General features: G+C 37.3%; 2 protein-coding genes across 3 annotated transcripts in view; both read left to right on the top strand.

Annotated features, from left to right (window-relative positions):
• Nucleotides 1–7007: 7007 nt before the first annotated feature.
• LOC125236714 (collagenase-like) lies at nt 7008–20414 on the top strand. Of its 2 annotated transcripts, none has more exons than XM_048143632.1 (8): nt 7008–7133; nt 8208–8298; nt 10509–10671; nt 11546–11718; nt 13887–13988; nt 14454–14579; nt 18074–18202; nt 19868–20414. In XM_048143632.1, the coding sequence occupies exons 1-8, from the start codon at nt 7092–7094 to the stop codon at nt 20284–20286; spliced, it is 1245 nt and encodes a 414-aa protein (XP_047999589.1). In that variant the 5' UTR covers nt 7008–7091; the 3' UTR covers nt 20287–20414. The 2 variants fall into 2 exon arrangements, 1 of the variants encoding a protein (XP_047999589.1); XR_007178230.1 differs by having other exon boundaries at nt 7010–7133; nt 14454–14592; nt 18088–18202; nt 19868–20006.
• A 645-nt stretch (nt 20415–21059) lies between these two features.
• Nucleotides 21060–25202, top strand: part of LOC125236792 (LIM domain kinase 1) — a 47754-nt gene continuing 43611 nt past the window's right edge. The window contains exons 1-4 of the mRNA XM_048143719.1: nt 21060–21178; nt 22358–22448; nt 23341–23455; nt 24221–24348. Of these exons, the coding sequence (XP_047999676.1) occupies nt 21157–21178; nt 22358–22448; nt 23341–23455; nt 24221–24348 (356 nt within the window). The 5' untranslated portion in view covers nt 21060–21156. The remainder of the gene's footprint in view (nt 21179–22357; nt 22449–23340; nt 23456–24220; nt 24349–25202) is intronic.

The following is a 25202-nucleotide window of genomic DNA, read 5'->3' as shown; positions in this document are numbered from 1 at the left end:
CATAATAGAAAAGACATAATAGAAAAAAAAATCACATTCCCACAGTAAATGTGCAATCGGAGCGAAAGTTTAAAAAAATCGGTTCCCTTGGGAGTTATGAAAACTCTAGCATACCGTATTTAGCTTTTTTTTATCTTTATATAGATTTTTTTATATTGCGAGATCAAAAACATTGTGGGTAACTCGGGGCATAAGAATATTGCAACTCGAGTTTTAAAACCCTCCGGGAAGCCGTCGTGATTTAACATACTCTCGTTAGCAATGTGCTGTCGTATTGTTACGGAAACGTACGAACGTGTCATGCTATTTCAGTCAGTCTCAATACAAGGTGTACTGACATTGACTGAACTAGCAAGACAAATACGAACGTTTCCGGAAAAATACGAAAGAAACTCTTCGCACTACATCTGTATTTAATATTTTGTTGATTTTCTCTTTATTGGTGTTAAAATTCGAATATATTATGGTAATGAAGAATCTTTAGGTGATCTGGCTGAGTTGAAATTGTTATAAATTTATAATTATTTAGTATGTTTAAAGCATTTAAATGTTAATTTAAAATTTTGATTTCTAAAAGTGAGCAAAATTTTATAAGAAAACGTATTAAGTGTGTCAGTTTATGGGATATAAAATTGTTATGTGATACATATTTCCTTTTTCTGACTTTGATAGTTTTAATTACATATTTTATTATAAATATTTTATATCTAAATTCATTAAAACAAGAATTTGTGAATAATATATTTTGGAGCAAGATACAAATAAAACAATGCTTTAAGCATTTATTACGAAATAATAAAACGTATACGTTACTCTTGACCGTTTCATTCAAAATGAAATGACACAGGGTCGAGAACACTTCTTAAGGCAGTGGTCCCACCAAAACCGAGTAAAAAAAAAAAGATCCTGTGTAAATAAAAGAGAGAGAGAAAGAGAGAGAGAGAGCGAGTGATTTCTAGTTCATCGCTCGGCGACGAACTATATTTACATGGGAGCGATCATTTTTTGTTCGTTACTATGGCTAGTGATGTGCAACTTGCGGTAACTTTCCAAAAAAATCTTAAATTTCATGAAAAGTTCACGAAACTTTCACGAAAAATAAAGGGACTCTTTTGAGACAAATAAAAATATCTTTAAACCGGAATTTAAATTTATGAAATGGAAAGTTTCCATCCATACAATTGTCCATAAAAAGTATGGAAAGTTTCCGAAGTTTTCCTATGTGAAAATTTCAGAATTTTGGAAACTTTTCGTCGGCACATCAGTAACTATGGCTATGATTTGCTTCCTTCTGGTGGGACCATTGCCTGAAGTATTCGCATTTTACCCGACTATGGCAAGGCCTAGAAAAAGTTTAATGTATGTATATTGGATCTTGCTACTATAGAGGCTAATATCTGTATCTTAATTTTCTAAATACTTCTCTTCTTTTAACACACACAAAATGTTCCGATTCGATTATTTTCGATGAATCGGTCTTACTACACTATTGATTAAAATTCTACTTCCATTTTTCGTTTCGATTAATCGATTGTATGAATCGATACCTGCTATACTTCCATCGAGCCAAACACTTAAGATATATAACTTGTAATCAGGTAAGAAACTGAGCTTATGATTTCCTTCGTTCCATAGATTAATGTTTATAATGTAAGTAGTTCAATACAACGGATCGTGGTATGACCAACACCGTAAGTTAGTCTTCAAAAACTATCTAGCCTTTGCCCGCGGGTTCGCTCGCGTTAAATTCGCCAACAACAAACAAACTCCCCCCCCCCATTTTAGAGAAGCGGGGGTTAGAGACAAAACGTATGTTTCTTTCCATCCCTTCAACTATCTCACTTAAAAAATCAATTCGTCGCACCGTTCTGCCGTGAAAGACTGACAAACAAACAGACACAGACACTTTCCAATAGGCTACTTGCCTCCTAGTCAAATCAGCTTCTTTTTAAGAACTGTCAAAACGATTTTGAACGTCTTGCTATTATGGAATTAATATGAAATCGAATAGAGTGACGTCACGGTCAACTGATTTACTTTATATATTTCTATCTGATTTATAAAATATAAATTAGAGTTAAAAATAACTTCTGTCCCTGTTTTTCTTATAATTATCTGATGCTTTATTTCGTGCATGGTATAAAATATTTTATTTTAAGTACAATCAAGTTGCCTATATAATATTAGTATGGATGTCTTATATTTGAATAGTGCAATAAAGTCTCTCCACGATTCGTTGTTGATTGACCGTATAAATGTATTTTTTAAAGACACACACGGGTCGAACGCGATAAAATAGTGTGTGTCTTTAAAAAATGTGTACAAAACGCGAGAACTTAGTGTCGTATAAATGTATCTATTATAGCTTTTAATATTTAAACTTTTAGACCTAACGTGTCTGAATCTCTGTATGTGCAAACTAAAGTTATCCAAATAACTTGCGTGATGACTATACGTGTACAATGTACTAATGGTGTTACCAGTGTTATAATAGATGTTTAAATTATTCATAGTGTGTAGGGAGTGTAGAAAGTAAAGTGGGAACATATCTATGAGAAGTGCTCATATAAAACTAAATATATAGCGCTGCAATCTCTTGGGGGCAAATTTCAAATCACCTACAGCCAGGGCCGGATTAAGGGTAGAGCGAGTGGAGCGGCCGCTCTAGGCGCCGAATGGTAAGGGGGCGCCAAAATCGTCATTGCGTGGGCGCACACATAGCCCAAAGTGGCGAGAGGAGCCGGAAATTAATTTTATTCAGATACTGAAAATCTAGATTTGTGATTCAGATTATCTGAAAAGTTGCACCGTTGCACCACAATGCCACCATGTACAACATTCATAAGGTGGGAGCTGTTGCTACTGTTGCTAGGGTGCCGCGAAAGATGTTTCTAGCTCTAAGAACAAATTAAATTATTTTCATAGAAAAATACGCTGGCTTATAGAGTACGCTGGTTCGATTCCAGCTCGGAGCACTGGAGGCCTTGGTCACTTTTTCTTTGTATTTGACATTTATTTAATGTTTATGTTTCTAGCTCTTGACGAACCACATTGTTGCGAGGCCGAAGGACAATGTTAAGTCGCTATCCAAACGCTCAGTGTTTATCCGCAATTCAAAGCGGAGTTCCTCTTAAAGCCAAAGGCGCAAAACGTCTCACAGAGGCGCAATTTTGTATGAGTCAAAGGAGTGTAAGCGTGATGATAAACGCACTTCTAATAACCCAAATCTAAATACCCTAAAATATGCCAAAGGCCGAATAAGATGAGAGCATAATTAACCTATTTAATTCCAAGCTCTTTTGCTCTTCTGCAGTTCTGCAGTTAGAGTCGAACTTATCGACTTCTCAATGTCTGTCCACAAGTTGGCCATTGCTGCAATTTGCTTTTCTCTCCCATGCCTTGTCAACTAAAGCTCAAATCCGACTGTTATCAGTTATTGGTTTCTTGGTCTGCCAGAGCTTGGTCTTTGGCCTCTTTTGTTTCATTACAGCCATTTGTTCTTGTCCTAGTGAACTCCTCAATGAACACGCCGCACAGGAAAGCATTAACCTCGCGTACGTTTGTCCTATAAAAGACAGGGGCTTTTATAAAATCAAGCCCCCCCCCCCCTAAAATTATAGGAAAAAAATTCGCGCTCGCTTCGCTCGCACTTATTATTTCTATCGGTACACAAATATTTTAGTTACCTAGTCAAATGGTTGTGACGTTTCAAATGGTCACAGCGAATGTATGAGCATTTTGGCATCGAACCCCCCAAAAAAGGTTAAACAAGGGGGCGCCAAAACTATATTTCGCTCTACCCTGATCGAGCGCGCGGGCCGGCGCTGCCTACAGCTTACTTCACTCCATCAACAACGTCTAATTTCATGTCAATCCATTAGTGACTACTAGCGCCATCGATCGTAGAGATTTGTAACTATAATTCAAAGCTGAAAACTTTTTCGACTGTTCTACTTTACTTTATACACTCCATAATAATGTGATTTTCATATGGCAACACAGATGCGTCTATGGATTACTTTGCACGTAATTTCAAGTGCTTATTTTTGTTTATTTATTTTTTTGTCGATTTTTTTTCTTTTAATACTTGTAGGTTTGTTATAGGCTACAATTTTGTACATCTACTACTGGATATAACAGTAATTTTGCTGTAACATGCAACTACTAAAAATCTGTGTTGCTATTTGAAAAAAATGACATTCGTCTCTTATATGAGTCACTACGAATTACGGTTTAGAGATATTCCAAATAGTACCTATTTACTCTAAATTTATGTTATTTTATTTCATTTATACAGTATTTCTACACTATAGCATTAGAAATGTGTCGCCGATTCCTCACTGCCAAGTCAATAAATCCTTGAATTTTCTATAGCGCTCTCCACACTCGCGCGCGTATCGACGAGTGTGGACGGCGCTTAATATGAGTAAATAATTTCATAGATAATTCAAACTGCCAGATTGATTTATTTATTTAATCTTTATTGCACAAAGATAATACAATTGTACACAAGGCGGACTTAATACTATAAGGCATTATCTACCAGATTGATTGATATATTGATACCCATAATTATGTTAATTGCCAATACCAGTATATATTATTTGCGGCGTTTCGCGTCTAAAGGATCTTTACCTAGTTTTACCTGGTTTTGTACTCGAAGCATAAGGACACTTCTGTGTTGGAAAGCTACTTTATGGCACTGGTCCCCGCGAGCGAGCTATTAGCTATGGGCTATAAAAACGAGCAATAGATAAGTAGTCCCGTGCAAATAAAAGAGACACGGCAATTTTAATAGCTCACCGCTGGGCGAGTAACTATAAACATCGCCGTGTCTCTTTTATTTACACGGGAGTGATTATCTTTTGTTCGTTTTTAAGCCGATAGCTCATAGCTTACTAGCTCGCGGTGGGACCAGTGCCTACCTAGTAAAATTCGTAGTGACAATGGGCGGATGGTTATTGTAACAAATAGATGTGATATGTATTGTCATCGGGTAGTGTTGGCGGGACGCCGCGTGTTGCACTGAGTGTTTTATAAATGTATAGACTATTCTCGTGCGTTTTATTTGTCTTCGATTTTCCCTTTAATCCATATGTGTCCATTTAGTCGTTTTCCCCTTCTTCCCTTCAAAGTGTTCAGTCACCGGCATAAATATGTGATGATTTCTATACCTTGTCACATTAACGTCTTGTTTGAAATGTCATACGAAATTGTCAAACGATTTAAAGCGACAAAGTACAGGAATCATCACTTATTTATGCCGGTGACTGTGCAGACCTAAAACCAAGTTTTGGACTAAAAAAATTATGTAATTAAGGCAGGCAACAGACAGTCTTTAAATTCATAATCCTGGCTGAATGCGCCAGGAGCGCGAAGCCATTAAAAAAACATCATAATCTGAAAAAGAATATTTGTATACAATCTGTCGGATAATACTGTGTGAGAAAATTCATAATAAGAGTGTGTTGGACAGTTGCAAAATTGTATGGATCTCCGTGCATTATGATTTTTGAGATTATGAAATTTAGGACTGTCTGTTGGCGGCTTAAGAGCGCCCACGCGCGACTTTTCCAAGCGATTTTTTTGTCGCGACCATGGGCTAGTATGAAAGTGCGCTCACGAAGCGACGCAACTTTTCATACAAATACGTAAGTCGTCGAGCAACTTTGTCGCCCGTGGGTGCGCACCCTAAGTGCGTTTTCACATTATCCGATATCGGATGTCGGGCAGATATCCCATACATTACAGGCGCCATCTTGGATTTTTTCTATGGAAATCCTTCCGACATCCGATATCGGATCGGATAATGTGAAAACGGCATAAGGGTCGAGGACGACTCTACTCCATGGGTTCATGAAAATGAAATGAAATTAATATTTCCGGAAATACATTCCATAGATTACTATTACAGTCAAGTTCATGTACATTTCTTCTTGTTGCAATAAGGTGAAAAAATGTACACATATTCATGAACTCTACTGTAGTAATATTTACATTATAAATAAATTACAATTAATGTTAGTTATAGTTTAAGTACAGATGGGTTATCACGTCTGGCAGGAAATTGAAACTAATTGAAATATTTTACATTACTACATAGAATTTCATATATAAATGTTTCCGAAAACAAGCGTGTCATATAAAATATCCATGAACATTTTCAGCTTAATCGGAAACCGAAAAGTGAAATTTTCCTTTATAAGAAATTGTAGATGTTCTTGCTAGATAAAAAGTATTCTAATCTCTTAATTTGAACACAAAAAAGGATTTATAGATATTTAGATGACGTTCAGACTGATAGCGCTACGTTTTTAATATCTAATTTATTGTAACTTATTATCATGAAAAAACCAAATTGTTATGTTTAGGTTTGGTTTAGGTATATTATAACAATCAAATTTTGCTTACATTCGATTCGTAGTACGCAGGGCGTTTATGCATTTTTTTTTCATATTTGCCCCCCACGAACCCAACTTTTTTTGGAATCCTAATAGGAGAAAAAATGTGTCCCAAGGGTTTTTTCCCATTCCAATTACCATTTTTTCATAGATTTTGTATGGTGGCTCGAAGCTAGGTTTGATAAATGTATGGAAATCTTGGGACATTTTTTCTCCTATCAGGATTGAAAGACCTCGCGATTCTGTGTATGAATCGTGTAAAATTATCCACGTTACAAAAAAAGTAGGGTGGACAACATTGAAAAAATAAATGGCCCATTTTTTACTTTTTTATATGCAACTCAAATGAAGACAATGAATAAATAATATTCGGAAAGGTAAATAATCAACCAAGCACCTATTAAATTACCATATTTAACGTAACTCCAATGTGGTCATCAACTCATCACACAAATATCTGCCGTTACAGGGTTTAGAACCCAGGACCATCCGCTTAGCAGGTCATCCACCCAGTCCGGTAGTCAAAATAATTAAAATCACAAAACATAAATCAAAGTAATCACTAGCAGGTTCATTATCAGGGTTTAGCCGTGATTTCTTTATTATTGGAGATAATGTTATCATTTGATTATGATGGAACATATTTAATGAATTGGCAATAATAGATTAGGAGGGTTAGTGGTATCCAAGATGCTCTTCAAAACGGTCTTCTTAATCGTGGGCCTTAGGCAGGTAAGGAATTAAAAACTTTAGATTGTTGATATTTATTAAGATATAGGTACTTTTAACAGCCGATGTATTTACCTTTTTATTGGACAGGTAAGAAATTAAAAACTTTAGATTGTTGATAATTATTAAGATACTAGCTTTTGCCCGCGGCTTCGCTTGCGGTAGAAAGAGACAAAAATAGCCTATGTCACTTTCCATCCCTTCAACTATCTCCACTTAAACCACATCAATTCGTCGCTTCGTTTTGCCGTGAAAGACGGACAAACAAACAGACACACACACTTTCCCATTTATAATATTAGTATGGATAGGTAGTTTTAACAGCCGTGGATTTACCTTAAAGATCTCATCATCCCTTTTTTGTATCGTCCCGATTCATTCAAATAGTTGAAAATATTTATGCCATCCTAAAATATATCTTGTTATATATAACCAAACGGTTTTCTTTATTTATTTATTTTAATTTTTTTTTTAATTTATTGAAAACAAAGATTACAGTTATACAGTTTCTAGTTTTTTCGCGAGTTTAAGCTACCGTTTCGTTTATGAGTTAAAGCTACCTATATGATTATCCGATTACGTAATAGTCTGACTCTAAGACCGTTTTCATATTATCCGATCCGATATCGGATGTAGGAACTTAGGAAGGATGTCAAAGATGGCGCCTTTAATATATGGGATATCGGTCCTACATCCGATATCGGATCGGATACTTTGAAAACGCACTAGAAATATAAATACACCCATAACGAGACCCGGATCAGATTTTCTGACAACTGTAATATAAGGGTAAGGGGTAAGGAAAGTTGAGGGTTTATCTTGAGGGGTATGATGAATAATGTTCCGTATAACGAAGCACTATGAGCAGATTTTTATCTTACTCTTAAAAACCTTGAATCTTCTCCCATCTTACCTTATTGTAGGAGTTATACAATGCAACACGAACCAATGACACACAAACTTGATCACCCCCATTCGTGTAGAGAGCAGGGTTAGTGTACTAGTTTCACCAGCACGAGTTGTCCTCAATTTGGTGATCTATTTGTTTTTGGATTGGATCCACTTTGCTGTTGACAGATTCTGGCGCTGCCCACGGAACCAGAGTACACCAAGGTGGACCTTATTGAAAATGTCATCAAGGGTGATGCTGACTCCGAGCTTGACACTGGTAAGTGCCGACTTTAGAATACTTGTTCAACAAACTAAATTCAAACAAAGCCTAAAGCAAGGAGGATCGAGTATTATAGAGAGCAGGGATGTAACGGAGTTCTGCTTCTGCTTCCGTTACTGCGGAACTTCCGTTTTGTTTTACACATCCGCTTCTGTTCCGGTTCTGTTATTTTTCAAACGGAAGTTATAACGGATGTCGGAACCTAGCGCGACGGTGGGACATGAGCGGCGTACATGAAAGACCAACAGGTCTATACCTATCATTCGCTCATCTCTCCGCTTGCCACGTGCTGCGATACTAAACATTAATCGCTTCATTCCATTGCGCGCCAATATTTGTCCTGTCCACCTAGTTAGTAGCGAGTGAACAACTATTCAGTGGTGCAGGGCTTATCTACGATCCCCTTAGAAGCTCCCCTTAGATTTGTTTATTAAATACAGTTTACTTCTTTTACAATCACTCCATTTAATTTAAAAATTTAATTGTGTGCTAACAATTACACATATAATTTTTACTGGTTAGTTTTGGATTGTATTATACTACCTACGAGTAAGTTTTCTTTTCGTTTCTAAAACCTTTTACGGCATAATAAAGGTTTAAAAGGATTCTTATGTGATTTTTAGTGATTACCTAAACAACAAACAATCTTAAAGTTCAAGGTGATTTAAATTTTTGGATTGTAATGAATGATATACTTAAGATAAAATATCAGGTAACTTTTCTTTTCGTTTTTAAAACCTAAGTGGGCCTAAAGGCTGATTACAAACTGCTGATTACAGGCTGAACAGTAAACACCTAAAAGTTCTAGGTAATTTAATTAGTTTTGGTTTATGTTATACCTATGTGGTATTTTTTCATTTCGTTTTTAACATCTATAACTTCCGCTTCTGGTTCCGGTTCCGCTTCTGCTTCCGTTAAACTAAATTCAAAACTTCCGCTTCCGCTTCCGGTTCCTTTAAAACCACATCCGTTACATCCCTGATAGAGAGTTACTGTCGAAGGAAAATGTGTAATCACAGTGCATAAACTGCCATCTTTTGACACAGGCTTAAAACTTTTGAACCTCAGTTTTGACAATTTGGTCCATATTCTTAGTTCGATATGTGTGAAAATGTCAAATATTAATATTAGCGCCATCTAGCTGAGCGTACCCCAAAGGTGTAATGCCATCTAGCCCACCGTACCTTTTTCGGTATGGTACTGAGGTACGGTTTTTTCTTAGACTTTATCTGTCTATACGGAGTTATATATGTCTGCCTAAAGTTTCCATTGGAGCTAGGACAAAAACACTCTAGGTGTAACAGAATTGCTCTACGGACCCCTTCCTCGATATATTTTGTAAATATTATCCGATTCTTTTCAAAATAGCCTCTGGAACCAAGACTCCATAGTCTTAGAGCCCACTGGCTTTGAGGATTCTTTAGCTTACAGGCCTAAAATACAATTTTAATTAAATTAAACTTAAATTGGGAGGAACAGAAATATGGGAGGTCTTTGCCCAGCAAGGCTTCCAATAGTAGTTAAAAAATCCCTTCTTTAACTTCCAATAATAATTAAAATATCCCTTCACGTAATTTCTCTATATATTCCGTAGGATAAGGGTCATATATCAGTAATAATAAATAAATAAATAAATAAATATTATAGGACATTCTTACACAGATTGACTGAGGCCCACGGTAAACTCAAGAAGGCTTGTGTTGTAAGTACTCATACAACGATATATATAATATATAAATACTTATATACATAGAAAACATCCATGACTCAGGAACAAATATCTGTGCTCATCACACAAATAAATGCCCTTACCGGGATTCGAACCCTGGACCGCGGCGTAGCAGGCAGGTTCACTACCGACTGCGCCAGACCGGTCGTCGAAGTCGAAGTCGAAGTAATAAAGCATACATTCAACCAACAAGTTGTTTCCCTCAACGCTCCTCCTTACATGGCGATCCTGCCAGGATCGCCATGTGATGAGGGATGTAAATTCAAACAACATACTCGGAGTATGTATAGGTCTATTGGTCTATTAATGCATAAAATAACGTAAGTAACATGCTTATATACTCTAGGCTATGTCACTAGAGAGGTGGGGCGTAGCACACACTATAAGTACAAACTTAAAAGGTTATTTAACAAAGGCACATTGCACAGGATCAAATATATATCACTGTATCAATTGTATAATTTTTATTTGTTCCTAGATATGGCAATGACTCGCATCGTGTCAGGCTGGCAAGCGTACCCCGGGCAACATCCTCACCAGATCTACCTCCGCATGGTCAATGCGACTGGCACCATGAGCGCCTGTGGTGGCTCTGTAGTCCACAAGAACTGGTTTATCACTGCTGCCCACTGTACCGCACAGTAAGTCTAAGTACCAATCTGAGCGGTCTACCTTATAGTACAAACTTTGGAGTCTTAAGTAAGTTAAGTTTTTAAAATTAAATGGCATCAGTTCATTGGTATTGATTTTGGTACGGTAAGTAGGACAGTGTACGGTAGTTGGCACTTGTAAATTGATATAGCTAAGTTTTACAAGAGCACATGGATTATCGGCCGTTGACGATAAGAAAGATTAATTCTTCATCAGCTTCTCACCATAACATTAGTTTACTGCGTAATAAGCTATCGATATTACACTTTAAACAACATTAATGAGCAAAAGAAGGAGAAATTATTCACGACACGATACCGCTAAGATGACGTTCGAACCGGAAGACCAGAGTCTTAAGTATGAGATCCCATCAATAATGACTGGTTTCACATTATCCGATCCGATATCGGATGTCGGACCGATAGCCCATACATTTCTGCCTTTGAAATCCTTCCTAAATCCTATATCGGATCGGATAATATGAAAACGCACTAAGGCTGGCGTCCACTAAGCTCGCATTTCTTATGAAACTGCGTCCATTAGCGACGTGTCTAATCCAATTCACCGTTTATAGACTCGATTTGGCTCCTGGCCTAGTGGATGCCAGGCTTTACTTAACCATTAAATGCATAGTGACGTATATATGCATCATATATTTTTGACTCTATTGACAGCATGTCAAAATTCAAATTTGAATAAATCTTTGTCAAGGTCATGCATTTAAGGTTTAAGCACAAACGCAAGCTTAAGGGTGTAGTTATAACCTAAGGCCAATCCAAATTAGCCCCTACTTTGGCCTGAAATGCGTTTGAAATCTACTGCTAAATAACTTTATTTAAGTACTTATCCTTTTATTGTCCACAGACGAGTGCGTCTCCTGGTGCGCGCCGGTCTCGTCCACATCTTGCAGCCTCAGTACGACTCCGAAACCACCGAGTGGTACAACTACCCCACCTTCATCGAGGAATTGGCCAGCACCGTCGTGCAGCCTAACGACATTGCGATCGCACATGTTGACGAGCCTTTCACCTTCAGCCGTGAGTAAATAAATAAATATAATAGGACATTCTTACACAGATTGACTGAGTCCCACGGTAAGCTGAAGGAGGCTTGTCTTGTGGGTACTCCATCCATCTTGTGGGGACAACCATATATATAATATACAAATACTTATATACATAGAAAACATCCATGGCAGGGTCTCTACACGCTAAGCCAGACCGGTTGTCAAGTAAATAGTCTCTAGTGACACTGCTACACATTTTGTAGCCACTCCCTGAAACCACAAAGTGGTACAACTGACCCCATATTTTTTTTTATTTATTGATAAAATAATATATTTTACATGTCAATGTTCTTAACTTAATATTAATTAAGTTTAAATTAGGCACTTATTATTATTATTAGTGTTTTACATAAATAAGTAGGTAGATACATTATAATATTCTAGTTTTAGGTCATCGACTGCTACCAACAAATTCATCTACGTCGTAGCACGCGAGGTTTGTTATTTAAGTTTGTTTGCGAACAGTCTATCGCTCTGTATTTCTAATATTTCGGGTGGAATTGAGTCGTATAATTTGGCCCCAATGACACTGAAATACTTCCGAGACTTGGCGAGTTTACATTTTGGAATCAATAAACGATCACGCCTACGAGTACTTCTGGTGTGAGCTCGCGACGCGGTATAGTTAATGTAAATTGGCGCGGACGTATTTACAAGCAGATATAAGATGTATACTCCCGGCAGTGTAAGTATCTTTGAATCTCTAAACAAGTCTTTCGCGGGGTGGTCGTAGGGTTTTCGGGTAATTATTCTTATGGCACGTTTTTGCATTTTGAATGCTTTTTCACGGTCAGCCGCTGTTCCCCACAGATCAATCACTTGGATGAGCAAGGCATGAAAATAACCATAATATGCCTTTTTCAGGTTTTCAAATGATAATGTTTTTGCAAGTCTTGAAAGTACTACTACCATCCAACAGTGATCTACTGTCATGCAACCTAACGATATTGCTATCGCACATGACGATAAACCTTTCACCTTCAGCCGTAAGTTATGACTAGTGGGGCTAGCACGATGAAACCACGGTGTGCGGTGGTACAACTGACCCCGCTATCGACTGCCGTTCAACCAAACGCACCTGTCGCACGCTATCACTAATAAGACATTTTGTAGCCACTCTCCGAAGTTACAACTATTCCACCTTCATCAATGAGTTATCTACTGTCGTGCAGTCTAACGATATTGCTATCACACATGACGATAAACCTTTCACCATCTGACGTAAATTATCACTAGTGAGACTGCTAGACATCTTGTAGCCACTCTCTGAAACCACAGAGTGGTACAAATGACCCCATCAGTACCATTCAGGGGTTATCTAGGGGGGAATGTACATGTACGCATGACAGCATGCGTGATGGGTGTACATTCCCAAAAAGGTTTTAGTGCACTCTTACTTTTAGGAATGCACTTGAATGTGAGTTTATGTGTGTTATGTATGTGTCATGTGTGTGTTCAATTATAATTACAGTAAATAGGTAGTAATCTAATTCAAGACTGCCCTATAACATCACGCTATGCCGGCCCTTGAAGACCTGATCACCCTGTGCAACGAAGCCACAAAATGGCTGACTGCTCTTAGTCTAGATATTTAAGAAAAATGTTACGTTCTATGTTTCTATTTTCTAACATGTAGGTACCTATGAATAAATAATGCCATATGAATAAATAAATAAAGTAGTAATCTTCTATTTATCTTATCATTATGTCTAATTTTCCGCCACTTAATTACGTTTATTGACGTAATGAACGCTATCGATATTTATTCAAAATAATGATTAAAATCTTAGGAATCAGCTGAAATGACAAGTAAAAGGTAAGTATATTAAACACAAACATGTGAATTTAAGAAAATAACATCATTTGAAGTAAGTACTTAACAAAATTTATAAAACAGATTCTCGAAAGCAGTGATGGAATGAACGAAACTTTCAATGTAATCCTAAAAGTAGAGGAGTTTCATGTGCTCTGACTACCCCGTTTGGGAATACAGGCATGAGTTTATGTATGTAATGTATTTAACAGCTAGTAGCTCAACGTGACTCTCGACAACAGCATCGAACATGATTCGTCTCCTTAAGGAACTGGAGGTGCCCTGGGCAAAATTTTGCGCAATCCTCAAATTGTATCTGTGTGCAGATCTGCTGCAGCCCATCAAGTTGCAGTCATCAGCTGACGCGTACAGGGACTACTCCAACCAGCAAGTCATCGCCAGCGGTTTCGGACGCACCTGGAGCATGGGTAAGGCTAAGCTTTGGTTTATTTGAACTTAGTTCTGTCCTCACATCGCTACCTGGTTTGCCCATGGTTTTGAGGACCCGTGGCCTTTTTCGTTGTTTTCCGGGAACCATTAAGCGCTTTAAGTTATCAGAGCTTCTGCGAGCAGGGTGCCCGGGGTGGTCGAAATACTCAAGAAAGCGATGCAGAGAGCTTTTAAGAATGTGGAAGGTTGAGCTCTTCTGTGAACACATTCATTCGTACGACGTTCTGTCTACGGTTCCCAATTTTGTCACTCACTCACTGACTGATCATTAAAATTTTAGGGTACTTCCTGAAGTCCTAGAGAGTTGAAATTTGGTACGCAAACTACACAAACAACATGGTACCTATTCATAGTAGACTTTTTTGTTTTTTTGTTAATATGGCTCTTTGATCTTCTCTCAATTCACAAAAAAAATCTTTTTTGATATAGCTCTTTGATCGCAGGTGCAACGGCCGAGAATCTACAGTGGGTGTACCTGAGCGGGGTGTCGAACTCGCTCTGTTTCTCCACTTTCGGAACCATCATCACCGACACCACCATCTGCGCGAGGTTCTATAACGTCACGTCCAGTCCACCTGCCAGGTAAGATCTTCAATAAGAGTTTTAAATGATTCACGGTTAGTTTCATAAGACTTATATTGCCCATCTCATTGAGTCTGGTACAAATCATTGGATTGAGTTGCATAATCCCAAGGTAATTTCAACGGAACGCCACTAGAATAGAATAGAAATATTTTTTCCCCTCACTAGCTCGGAAACACGTGTTTTGTCCTTTAAAACCAGCGGGTAAAAACGCATTTTATCCACTAGTGGGTAAAGTAATTTGACCTTGAATAAAGTCAAATTAACTGCTTAAAAATTGATAAAAGTAGGTGAAGGTGAAAGTCAAATTAACTGCTTAAAAATTGATAAAAATAATAAAGAGGATTTACCACCTGTGGAACTACTGGAAGCAGTGATAAACGCATTTTTTGCGTTGTAGTTTCCTTAGTGAGGGGAAAAGTTTTGTGTTACACTCGGGTGCAAATGTATTTTACTTCTCGTGTGTTAAAAAACTCGCAAGTTCAGGATTCTATTCTCGAACCACTCGCTTCGCTCGTGGTTCAACTATAGAATCCTTTCACTTGCTCGTTTTTCAATTTCACACTCGGCGTTAAAATACAACTTTGCCCCCTTGTATAACAAATAATTATTATTCGTAAGCACTTAACAACGATAACAATATAATATACACAAAAATTAACGACACACAAACAAGTAATCATACATCCACACAAAAGGCTGAGAAAAGTGCCACAAAATGGTCTCATCTGCTGGCGACTTCCAGCGCTGGTCTTCCGATGATTTCACTACATACCGAGATTGGTAAGAGAAGCCATCGAAATTCACAAATATAAAAATTTCAATCGTGAAGATGGCTTTAAATTATCAAATGTATGGAATCCAGTGATAAATTTGTGTAAAAAACCGATCAGAGTTAAGCAAACGTGGTGATACGGTGAGTGTAGTGTGTTTGGACAGACCAACGAGCGTCCGTTTTCCTGCGCAGTCTTCTCCACTTCGCCCGGTCTTCGGCATCCTTAGGTGTGAGATTGTTTTCTCGCATGTTACGACGTCCAGCCAGCGCTTCTTAGGCCTACCGCGGCCGCGTGACCTAGGGTCTTGGACAGTTAGATGTCGATTTTAAATTAAAAATGTTGTCTGGCTCTGTGGCGCCAATACGCAAGAGGGATAGAGATAGAATTCTATTGTCTACGAGCGTTTCTTGAGAGTTTGTGCATTCGGCTACGCACGCTAGAAAGGCAAATATGTAGGTATATGATCATTATTCTGCCAACTCTCATCCGTAAACAGCGAATCTTCCTACTATGTAAATCTGGGGGACCTTAGGAACATCTACCGTAAGAACTTTACACTTTTCCGTTTATTCTTTTTTAAGAAGTACAAGAATCGATATCTACATAAACGTGTCGTGCCATTGACGAAGAAAGTACTTACCTGATAAATGTCGGTGCTTACGTCACAAAAAACAAAATCTTCCACAGAGACCTTTGACGTAGAATACACGTGACTTATTATTTGTTATTAAAGGTTGATGATGCTAAACTTAAATTATGATATCATTTCATTATCTCAATCAACAAGTCACTGATTTCTGGTGACCGACTGATAGTCTTTCTGTCAGATAACATTGTATGACAACAACAACATTGTATGATTTACATTTCAAGCTGTGCGGCTTTGGAATTCCCTACCCCTAAATATTAGACGCGCTCAATCTCCTAATTCTTTTAAGATACTTCTCAAGCTTCACTTTTTATCTGATCATTGATCAATGATACCTTGATAGACTTATGTCCCCTATAGCTGGCATGTAATTTGTTATATATATATATGTATTTGTATGTTTATGTATTGTATTTTATTTTTATGTGTGTAGTATATTGTTTTGCGTAGTATAGTTTGTGCTAGATTTCCTCTAAGTCTACATTTAGTACACCTACTTACAAGGTTAAATTTATTATTCTCCACTACCTAGGTTGTCTGGAAGAGATCGCTCTTTAGCGATAAGACCGCCTCTTGTTTTACCTCTTAAGTTGTTGTTTATACTTGCTATGTTGTTTCGTGTATTGAGGTGTGCAATAAAGAGTATTTGTATTGTATTGTATTGTATTGTATGATTAATGTACCTATTTATTAATTGAATGATATAAGTTCTGTAATAGGTATAATAATTAGTTTGTATATGTATGATACTGTGCCTAACAAAGCGGACCCCAGGCTCCCATGAGCCGTGGCAAATGCCGGGATAACGCAAGGAGGATGATGATGTATCATACTGTTGATGAATGCCGGAAAACTCAGATTTTTCGCTTAGCCCGGTGTAACTTATTCAAAAATCTATATTCACAACTTTTATTGTGTTGTTTCTGGCCTAAAATTCTAAAATTTCACCGGGGACTCGGTAGGTCAAATGCAAATATCAGACCGTCTTATCGCTAAAGAGCGATCTCTTTCAGATAACCTTATAGTAGCGGAAATACTTACGTATTGTTATCGATCAAGATCAAGCTAGGAACATACTACGCGGACGTCCGTCGTAAAACGACCGCGACCGCGACCTATCAGTGTGCACGGAACAAAACATCCAGAGAGCCAGATTTCGATCGGACGTCCGTGCGCTCAAGGCCACGTCCGCGTCCGTCGACCGATAGTTTGCACGGTTATGTGTATTTCCATTGTCCAGATTCCCGTCCGCGGTCGATTTACGACGGACGTCCGCGTAGTGTGTTCCTAGCTTTAATCTTAATTTTTGGGTGCACGCGGTGCACAGCACACCTGATTTGATAAAACAATGTAATCATATCGGACGAGTATATTTCCCGCTTGGACTAAATAAATAAATATTATAGGGCATTCTTAGAATCTTACACAGATTGCCTATTAAGTCCCATGGCAAGCTCAAAGAGGCTTGTGTTGTGGGTATACTCAGACAACGATAAACATAATATATAAATACTATTTATAAAAAACATCCATGACAGGAACAAATATCTGGGTACGTAGCCGAATGGCACAAAGGAAACGCTCGTAGATATCTATCTCTATCGCTCGTGCGTATTGGCGCGACAGAGCCAGACTAACTTTCGCGGCGTTTCGTTTTCGTTTCGCGTCGCAGAAATGCCCATCACACAAATAAATGCCCTAGCCTTAAGAATTGCTGCAATAACAGTAGTTCTTAATTCCAAAGACCTATATAACTTCGTAAAGACCGATAAAGTCTAAGAAAAAAACGAACCCCAAAACCATACAGAAAAAGGTACGGTGAGCTAGATGGCGATACACCTTTGGGGTACGCTCGGCTAGATGGCGCTAATATTAATATTTGACATTTTAAAACATATCAAATATCAAGCTAATATGGGCCAAATTGTCAAAACTGAGGTTCAAAAGTTTTAAGCTTGTGTCGAGAGATGGCAGTATATGCACTGTGATTACACATTTTACTTTGACAGTCATTCTCTATAATACTCGATCCTCTTTGTTAATTCTTATACATAAGTATTTATTATCCAGGGTGACAGCGGCGGCCCCCTTGTCCACGTGGATGACGAAGGAGTCCCAATCCTTATCGGAGTAGCGGCGTTCGTGGCTGGCGGCAACTCGGGCTGCCACGCCGGACATCCTGCAGGTATATCCACATCCATCATACACCTACCACTAGTTTAGCGGTCAGAAAGTTTGAAATGGAGGAAAGCAGAGCACTTTGTGACTTGTTTTTAATTACAAGCTTTTATTCAACTTGCCTTGTTAACATACTAATAGAAATGCACCGAATATTCGGCTACTATTCGGTATTCGGCCTATCCGGCCCTTATTTTAATATTCGTTCGGATACTGGATGTGCTATTTTAGATTGAATGATTTTGGGGTAAACAAATTAAATGTAAAAAAAACCGGCCAAGAGCGTGTCGGGCCACGCTCAGTGTAGGGTTCCGTAGTTTTCCGTATTTTTCTCAAAAACTACTGAACCTATCAAGTTCAAAACAATTTTCCTAGAAAGTCTTTATAAAGTTCTACTTTTGTGATTTTTTTCATATTTTTTAAACATATGGTTCAAAAGTTAGAGGGGGGGGACGCACTTTTTTTTCCTTTAGGAGCGATTATTTCCGAAAATATACATATTATCAAAAAACGATTTTAGCAAACCCTTATTCATTTTTAAATACCTATCCAACAATATATCACACGTTAGGGTTGGAATGAAAAAAAAAATCAGCCCCCTCTTTACATGTAGGGGGGGTACCCTAATAAAACATTTTTTTCCATTTTTTGTTTTTGCACTTTGTCGGCGTGATTCATATACATATTGGTACCAAATTTCAGCTTTCTAGTGTTAACGGTTACTGAGATTATCCGCGGACGGACGGACGGACGGACGGACGGACGGATGGACGGATGGACGGACGGACGGACGGACGGACGGACGGACAGACAGACATGGCGAAACTATAAGGGTTCCTAGTTGACTACGGAACCCTAAAAAACAGTTATGATTGTAATATCTACTTATAACCATAGCCATTTATTATTAAAAAAATAAACATTTAAACATATATTTTGCCTTGAACGAAATATTTATAATAAAACTAGTTTTTTGCACTTAAAACGGACTCCGCGCGAAGTTCACTACGCAACAAATCAAAACCTGCACTGCTTAAATTGTAGGTGAGGTGTTGTAAGTAAAATTCTGCTGGCCGAATATTCGGTATCCGGTATCCGGCCAAACAACTATTCGTTGCATCTCTATATACTAACAACTAGTTTGCGTCAAAACGTAGAAGCTAAATTTGACCCACTTCCCGTTTTCCGATTAAGCTGAAATTTTGCACAGTTGTGTAAATCACGTGACAATACAATATTATGGTGTCATGGAGCTGATCTGATGATGGAGCAGAAAGGTGGTCATAGGAACTCTGTCATGAGGCGTCGTATTTTTGTTACAAGTTCTCAAACAACAATTTCTCTTTATTATATTTTGACTTTTTTTATAGTAGATATCGTCACTACTTTTAAAAAATCTGGTATCTCACGCTGTTCCTCAAAGTTAAAACGCAGTAAGTCTATATGCATTCCATACATACTTACTACAATTTTCTTTTCACTGACAGACGAAGATACAAGTTTTTTTTAAAGTAGTGACGATATGTTTAATGGTTGACCCAAAACATACAAATTGATATGTATGCAGTGCGGTCATTTATCTCTGCGTCTAACTATTAAACATACTTACACAGAAAGAATCTGCACTGAATCGTCTTTTTTCTCCTCTTAAACTTACCCATTATTTTCCCAGGTTTCACCCGCCTCGGACCCTTCCACAGCTGGTTCACAGAGAAGACTGGTATTGACTTCGATGCCCAAGAAGAAGACACCGAAGCCCCAACCGAACCCCCTACTGAACCCCCAACTGAACCCCCCACTGAACCTCCTACAGAACCCCCAACTGAACCCCCTACTGAAGCTCCTACCGAACCCCCAACGACTGAGTCTCCTACCGAACCCCCAACAACCGAGTCCCCAGATTCCGGAGAAGATGAGTCCACAGAAAAACCAGATGAGGACAGTTCAGAGGAGAAGGATTCTAATGAGTCTGATGATGACTGCGAAATGTCTGAGCTCCTCAAGAAGTTGCAAGTCAATGTTAATGTCAAAGTACAACTTAACAAGTATGGTAATAAGAAACACAAATCACACGTAAAACATAAAGTGTAAAGTGTGTTAATTCAATATAATAATGTTTCCATAAAGTGTTTGAGTTATTGGGTCCATTTTGTATCAGTTCTGGAATTTTTATATTTTTATATGTATACCTATTTGTAAATAAATAATTGAGCAAATTATATTATATTTTTATTCAATCTTTACTTGATCTTTACATTTTTTTCACTATAAGTTGTCTTTTAAATGTAGATGTTGCTAGTAGAAAAAATAATGCTTTTTTATTTCGGTAGTTAGAACCTTGTCACAGCTTAGTGAAAAATTAAATTGTGATTCATCATATTTATGCACCATAAAAGGATCTGAATATCCACAAACAACTACAAAACTTTTCATATGGTTTACTTAATACTTACATCAAAAGATTCATCTTAGAATTGCATTTTTGAACATTGGCACTTTCACCGGGTGCATGTACATAATAGCATAATTTGTTCGTTGATTGATTGGTTGGTCATTTAATTTAAATCATATAAATAGCGATAATAGCATGCGTGGGTACCATCCGGTATAAGCTATGGAAAATCGTAATTTTTGAAATTAGAACTACCGCTTGGACAAGGATTAAAACAATATTAAGTAAGTCATAAGTTGACATAAGTAAATGATGCAATGATGTATATGCATAAGGGAGAAGAGAAATTATGTAGCAAATAGTAGTATAATATATATATTATGTAAGAGTATGTAGCCCGCTAAACAAAACACAAGCTGTATGCGCCGAGTGCAAGTACCACATAATTTATTAGATTCTGTTTGCTGGTCACCCTAACTTGACGTTTGCGTCATTGAAAGTATTCATGGGTGCAGGCAAAGTTACTACAATTTTAAGTTTTTACAATAAATGCTTGTTTTTGAAATGAAATGGAGGGATCGAGTGCTAAAGGTAAGTTAAATTCAACAGCATTATGATGAAAAAGTTTTAAAAGTATCAAGTTTTGTTAAGTTTTCATGTATAATCACTTAGCTATTTTTGTGTGGGCGAAATTCGTTTAAAGTCGTAAATTATCTTTTGTTTGCTACCTGCCTCACCTTCAGGTCGCTAACACTTGAATATGTTGCTAAGTCAAAGCCTTTAAAGTAGTAACTTAAGTCTAGTACTAAGCAGGAAAGTACTAAGTACGTTTGCAAGTGCGTCGTACTTCCGTGTTGTACTGTTCAAAGTGTTGTTGTGAAGGTTTAATGTTTTTGACTCGTACCACGCTTTAGACCTTCATTTCAACACTGTATTCTCCATTAGAAGACCTTAAATTCCAAAGTTCAGCTAGAAACTGCCATTATCATGGTTATTATTGCATAAATCAGATATATAGATGTTAATGTTTGATTTAATTAATTAAATTAAATCATTTATTTCAGGCAACTTTAGTCCATAGGTACACATATTCACAAATAAAGAAAATTACAACAAAAACTTAGGTACTTATATATCAATATAATTTCATACTGAATAGTTTCTCTTGTTTTGCTTAAGTAATCTCAATAAAATATAATTTACGACCAATCAGGACTTATAAATTAGATGATAAGTTCAACATAAAGTTGTTCAATACAAAATGTCAGTTGTTATTAAACAATCAGATACATTTATCAAAACAATGTGACTCAAATTGGAGTTCTGAAACTATGCAATAATTTCAGTACTTACATAGCTTTGTTAACCAAATTATTTTGCATGACTCTGTTTATTGAATCCTGTATGAAGCAAATGACAGTATAATTGAATCATGAGTGTATCGATGGATTCAAAAATAAAAAAATAATCATAATAGGACATTCTTACATAGATTCACTGAGTCCCACGGTAAGCTCAAGAAGGCTTGTGCTGTATACATAGAAAAACATCCATGACTCAGGAACAAATATCTGTGTTCATCACACAAATAAATGCTCTTACCGGGATTCGAACCTGGGATTGCGGCGTAGCAGGCAGGGTCACTATGCACTATTCCACACCAGTCGTCAAATACACGTTAATTGGATGGACATCAGCAATTAACACGTTAATATTTAATTATTTAATATCTATGGGTGTCTCACTGATATAATGATATATTTATTTTAGAGTCCCTCAACTGTGCCGGGTGCTTGAACAACATTGGAGAAGATGACTACGTGTCCGCTCTGGACCAAGAGTGGCATACTGATTGCTTCAGGTAAGTTTTTTACTTATTTTAGGCAGCCATTGAAATCAGATAACCATTTCTATTTTAAATTACTAAAATAACACCAAGACAAGAACCCACTGAGGTCAAAAGAGAATTCTTAATTGAAATTGTCAAACAAATAGACTTTAAGTTAAAAAATAAGAAAATGTGGAATGAAGCTCCGGCTGTGTGTTGTATGAGCTCCCTGCCAAGGTATTCCCGATGAACAACAGTATGGGGTTCTTCAAAAAATTTGTGCACAAGTTTCTAATGGGTAGGCAACGCGCATGTGATATCCCTTGAGTTGCAGGCGTCCATAGGTTACGGTGACCGCTTTCCATCAGGCGGACCATATACCTGTACAAAAAAAATATGTATATAGAAATCTTATGTAGAGTTCTCCAGTAACTTATCAACTTTGGCTGATAGAAAACTGTGTTTTTGCAACAATGATTTAATTAATTCTGATATATAGTTCCAAATGTTTGTGTGAATTTCTTAGTTTGGAATAAAATCAAACCTGTAAATCAGACCTTAAGGTAAGGTATTTTTTTTATTTATGAAACCTGTATATAATTACACTTTATTTAAAATTAATAATTATGATATTTAAAGAATAATTTTTATATAAGCAAGTGACTTGATTTTATGACATGTTTGCATTAATATTTCTATGCCGTATGTGGCAGGATGTGCTGATCAAAAAATGTATTACCAACCTACAATGTACCACATTCTATGAAATAAAATATTTGATTGATTGATTGATTGATTGACCTTATTGTCGATGGTGCTTACGTCCCGCGGCGCGCGGCGTCGTATTTGTACACCAACATCGCTCATTGAACACCGTAGGCGCCATCGACAATAAGGTCACATTTGAACAAAATGATTATTACAGGTGCTCAGTATGCGACTGCCTGCTCTCGACATGGTACCACGAGAAGGGAGGCCTGCTGTTCTGTCAGCAGGACTACTGGGCACGCTTCGGCGAGCCATGCCACCATTGTCAAAAGGTAAACTGAATGACTAAATAACCTACACGGCTAAGCTGAAGACCCGGGTTCGATTCCCGGCTCGGCCACCAGTGGACCTTGTCGTTTTTTCTTTCGTGTATGATATCTATTTAAATTTGTAATTTATATATAGTAGTGTGACTACTTGAAAAAAAAGAACAAATCGAAAAATATTCAATAAAATAATTTGATTTGTTCCCTAGTTGACTAAATAACCTAACCACAAAATTAAAATCTTGAAAAAACCCCCGACCGCGACATAGTGGACCGATTTTCATAAAACATGGCTAAGAACACTCCCGACTAACTCAGCTTTTGAACAAAAAAAAACTAAATCGAAATCGGTTCATCCGTTCGGGAGCTATGATGCCACGGACAGACACATACACACAGACAAACAGATAGACAGGCAGGCAAACAGATAGACACACACACACATAGACAGACACATCAAACTTATAACACCCCCTCGTTTTTGCGTCGGGGGTTAAAAACCGATCGTTTAAAAAATCTAATAAGTAATTTTTGATCACACTATAATTGCAAGCACGCAGAGTGGGAGTTATAGAAAAATCGTTCTCCTAGAAAGTTATGAAATTTCTAGTGTAATATTTATCTTTTTACATGATTTTCATACACAAATGTCAGGAAAAACATTGTGTGCAAGAATTTGGAAACTCAAAAGACTCCTCAGGATCTCTGTCTTTGGCATGTCTTTGTTAGGTCAGGAACAGGAAAGACCAAAGAAAATTTTTTTTTTCTCAGGTGATGACTGGACCGGTGATGGCAGCCGGTACTCGCCACTATCACCCAGAGTGCTTCGCGTGTAATACTTGCGGAGCCCCCATCGACGACAAGGAGGCCTACGCGGTGCAGCAAGAACGGTTGTTTTGGTTAGTTTGTCACCCAGAACATTCTTAAAAACTTTGAAAAAAACCATGTAGCTTTTGCAATATAGATATTTTGTTAGATGGCACGTCAAAACATGGAATATTCTTATGTATTCCAAATTAATATCAAATTCTGCTTTCTACATATTTAACTTATAAATTGTACTCTCCATTACTAAGCAAGGCCTTTGATACAGTATTGAAACCAATTCTTGGTTGATAATAATTGTCTTTATAATTTGACCCGGTTTGATAATAATTGTCTTTATAAAAAGGAAAAAAAAACTATTAAGTAGATTCAGCCTGTTTTAGGCTATTCTGGATTGGAGTGGCACAAGGTAGTATCTTAGGACCAACACTCTTACAATCCTATATATTTATCACTTGCCTCTGGATTTACACAAAAAATAGTGTAGAAAACCTTTTGTCACTAGATAAAAGCGCTTAATATGTAGGTCGTATTAATGGACAACGCTTCAGCTCTCCTACGTTTATGCATTTTGTTACTATGTTAAGAGGTCTTATTCCCGAAGTATTGGTTATAAATTAGTTGTGTAAATTACTAATCATACTATTTTCTCCCTGTTACTTGCTTTAACTGGGCTATTGTGATTTAATATAATTTTCATCACCGCACTTTAAATGTGCTATTGCGCGCAGGCGGAGCGTGAGTTATAGAAAAATCGTTTTCCCAAGGGAATAATGAAATTTCTTGAACCGTACTTAACTTTTTTACATCTATTTACATATTTTTTACATTGCGAGTGTGATGAAAAACATTGTGTGTAACTCGGGGAGTATGAATATTACTAACTCGAGTCTTTAAATCGCTCCGGCAAGCCGTCGCGATTTAACTT

This window comes from Leguminivora glycinivorella, chromosome 19 (genome assembly GCF_023078275.1).
Source record: "Leguminivora glycinivorella isolate SPB_JAAS2020 chromosome 19, LegGlyc_1.1, whole genome shotgun sequence".
Lineage (NCBI taxonomy): Eukaryota > Metazoa > Arthropoda > Insecta > Lepidoptera > Tortricidae > Leguminivora > Leguminivora glycinivorella.
Note: the sequence above shows the minus strand (reverse complement) of the source record. Positions and strands in the feature narration are given on the sequence as shown.

What these genes read in the sequence shown, in the direction of transcription:
- LOC125236714 (XM_048143632.1), top strand. Translation starts at nt 7,092, where the DNA reads ATGCTCTTCAAAACGGTCTTCTTAATCGTGGGCCTTAGGCAG. An exon ending in GCTGCCCACTGTACCGCACA is followed by an intron (nt 10,672 to 11,545) that starts GTAAGTCTAAGT and finishes TATTGTCCACAG; the next exon opens with ACGAGTGCGTCTCCTGGTGC. An exon ending in CGGACGCACCTGGAGCATGG is followed by an intron (nt 13,989 to 14,453) that starts GTAAGGCTAAGC and finishes CTTTGATCGCAG; the next exon opens with GTGCAACGGCCGAGAATCTA.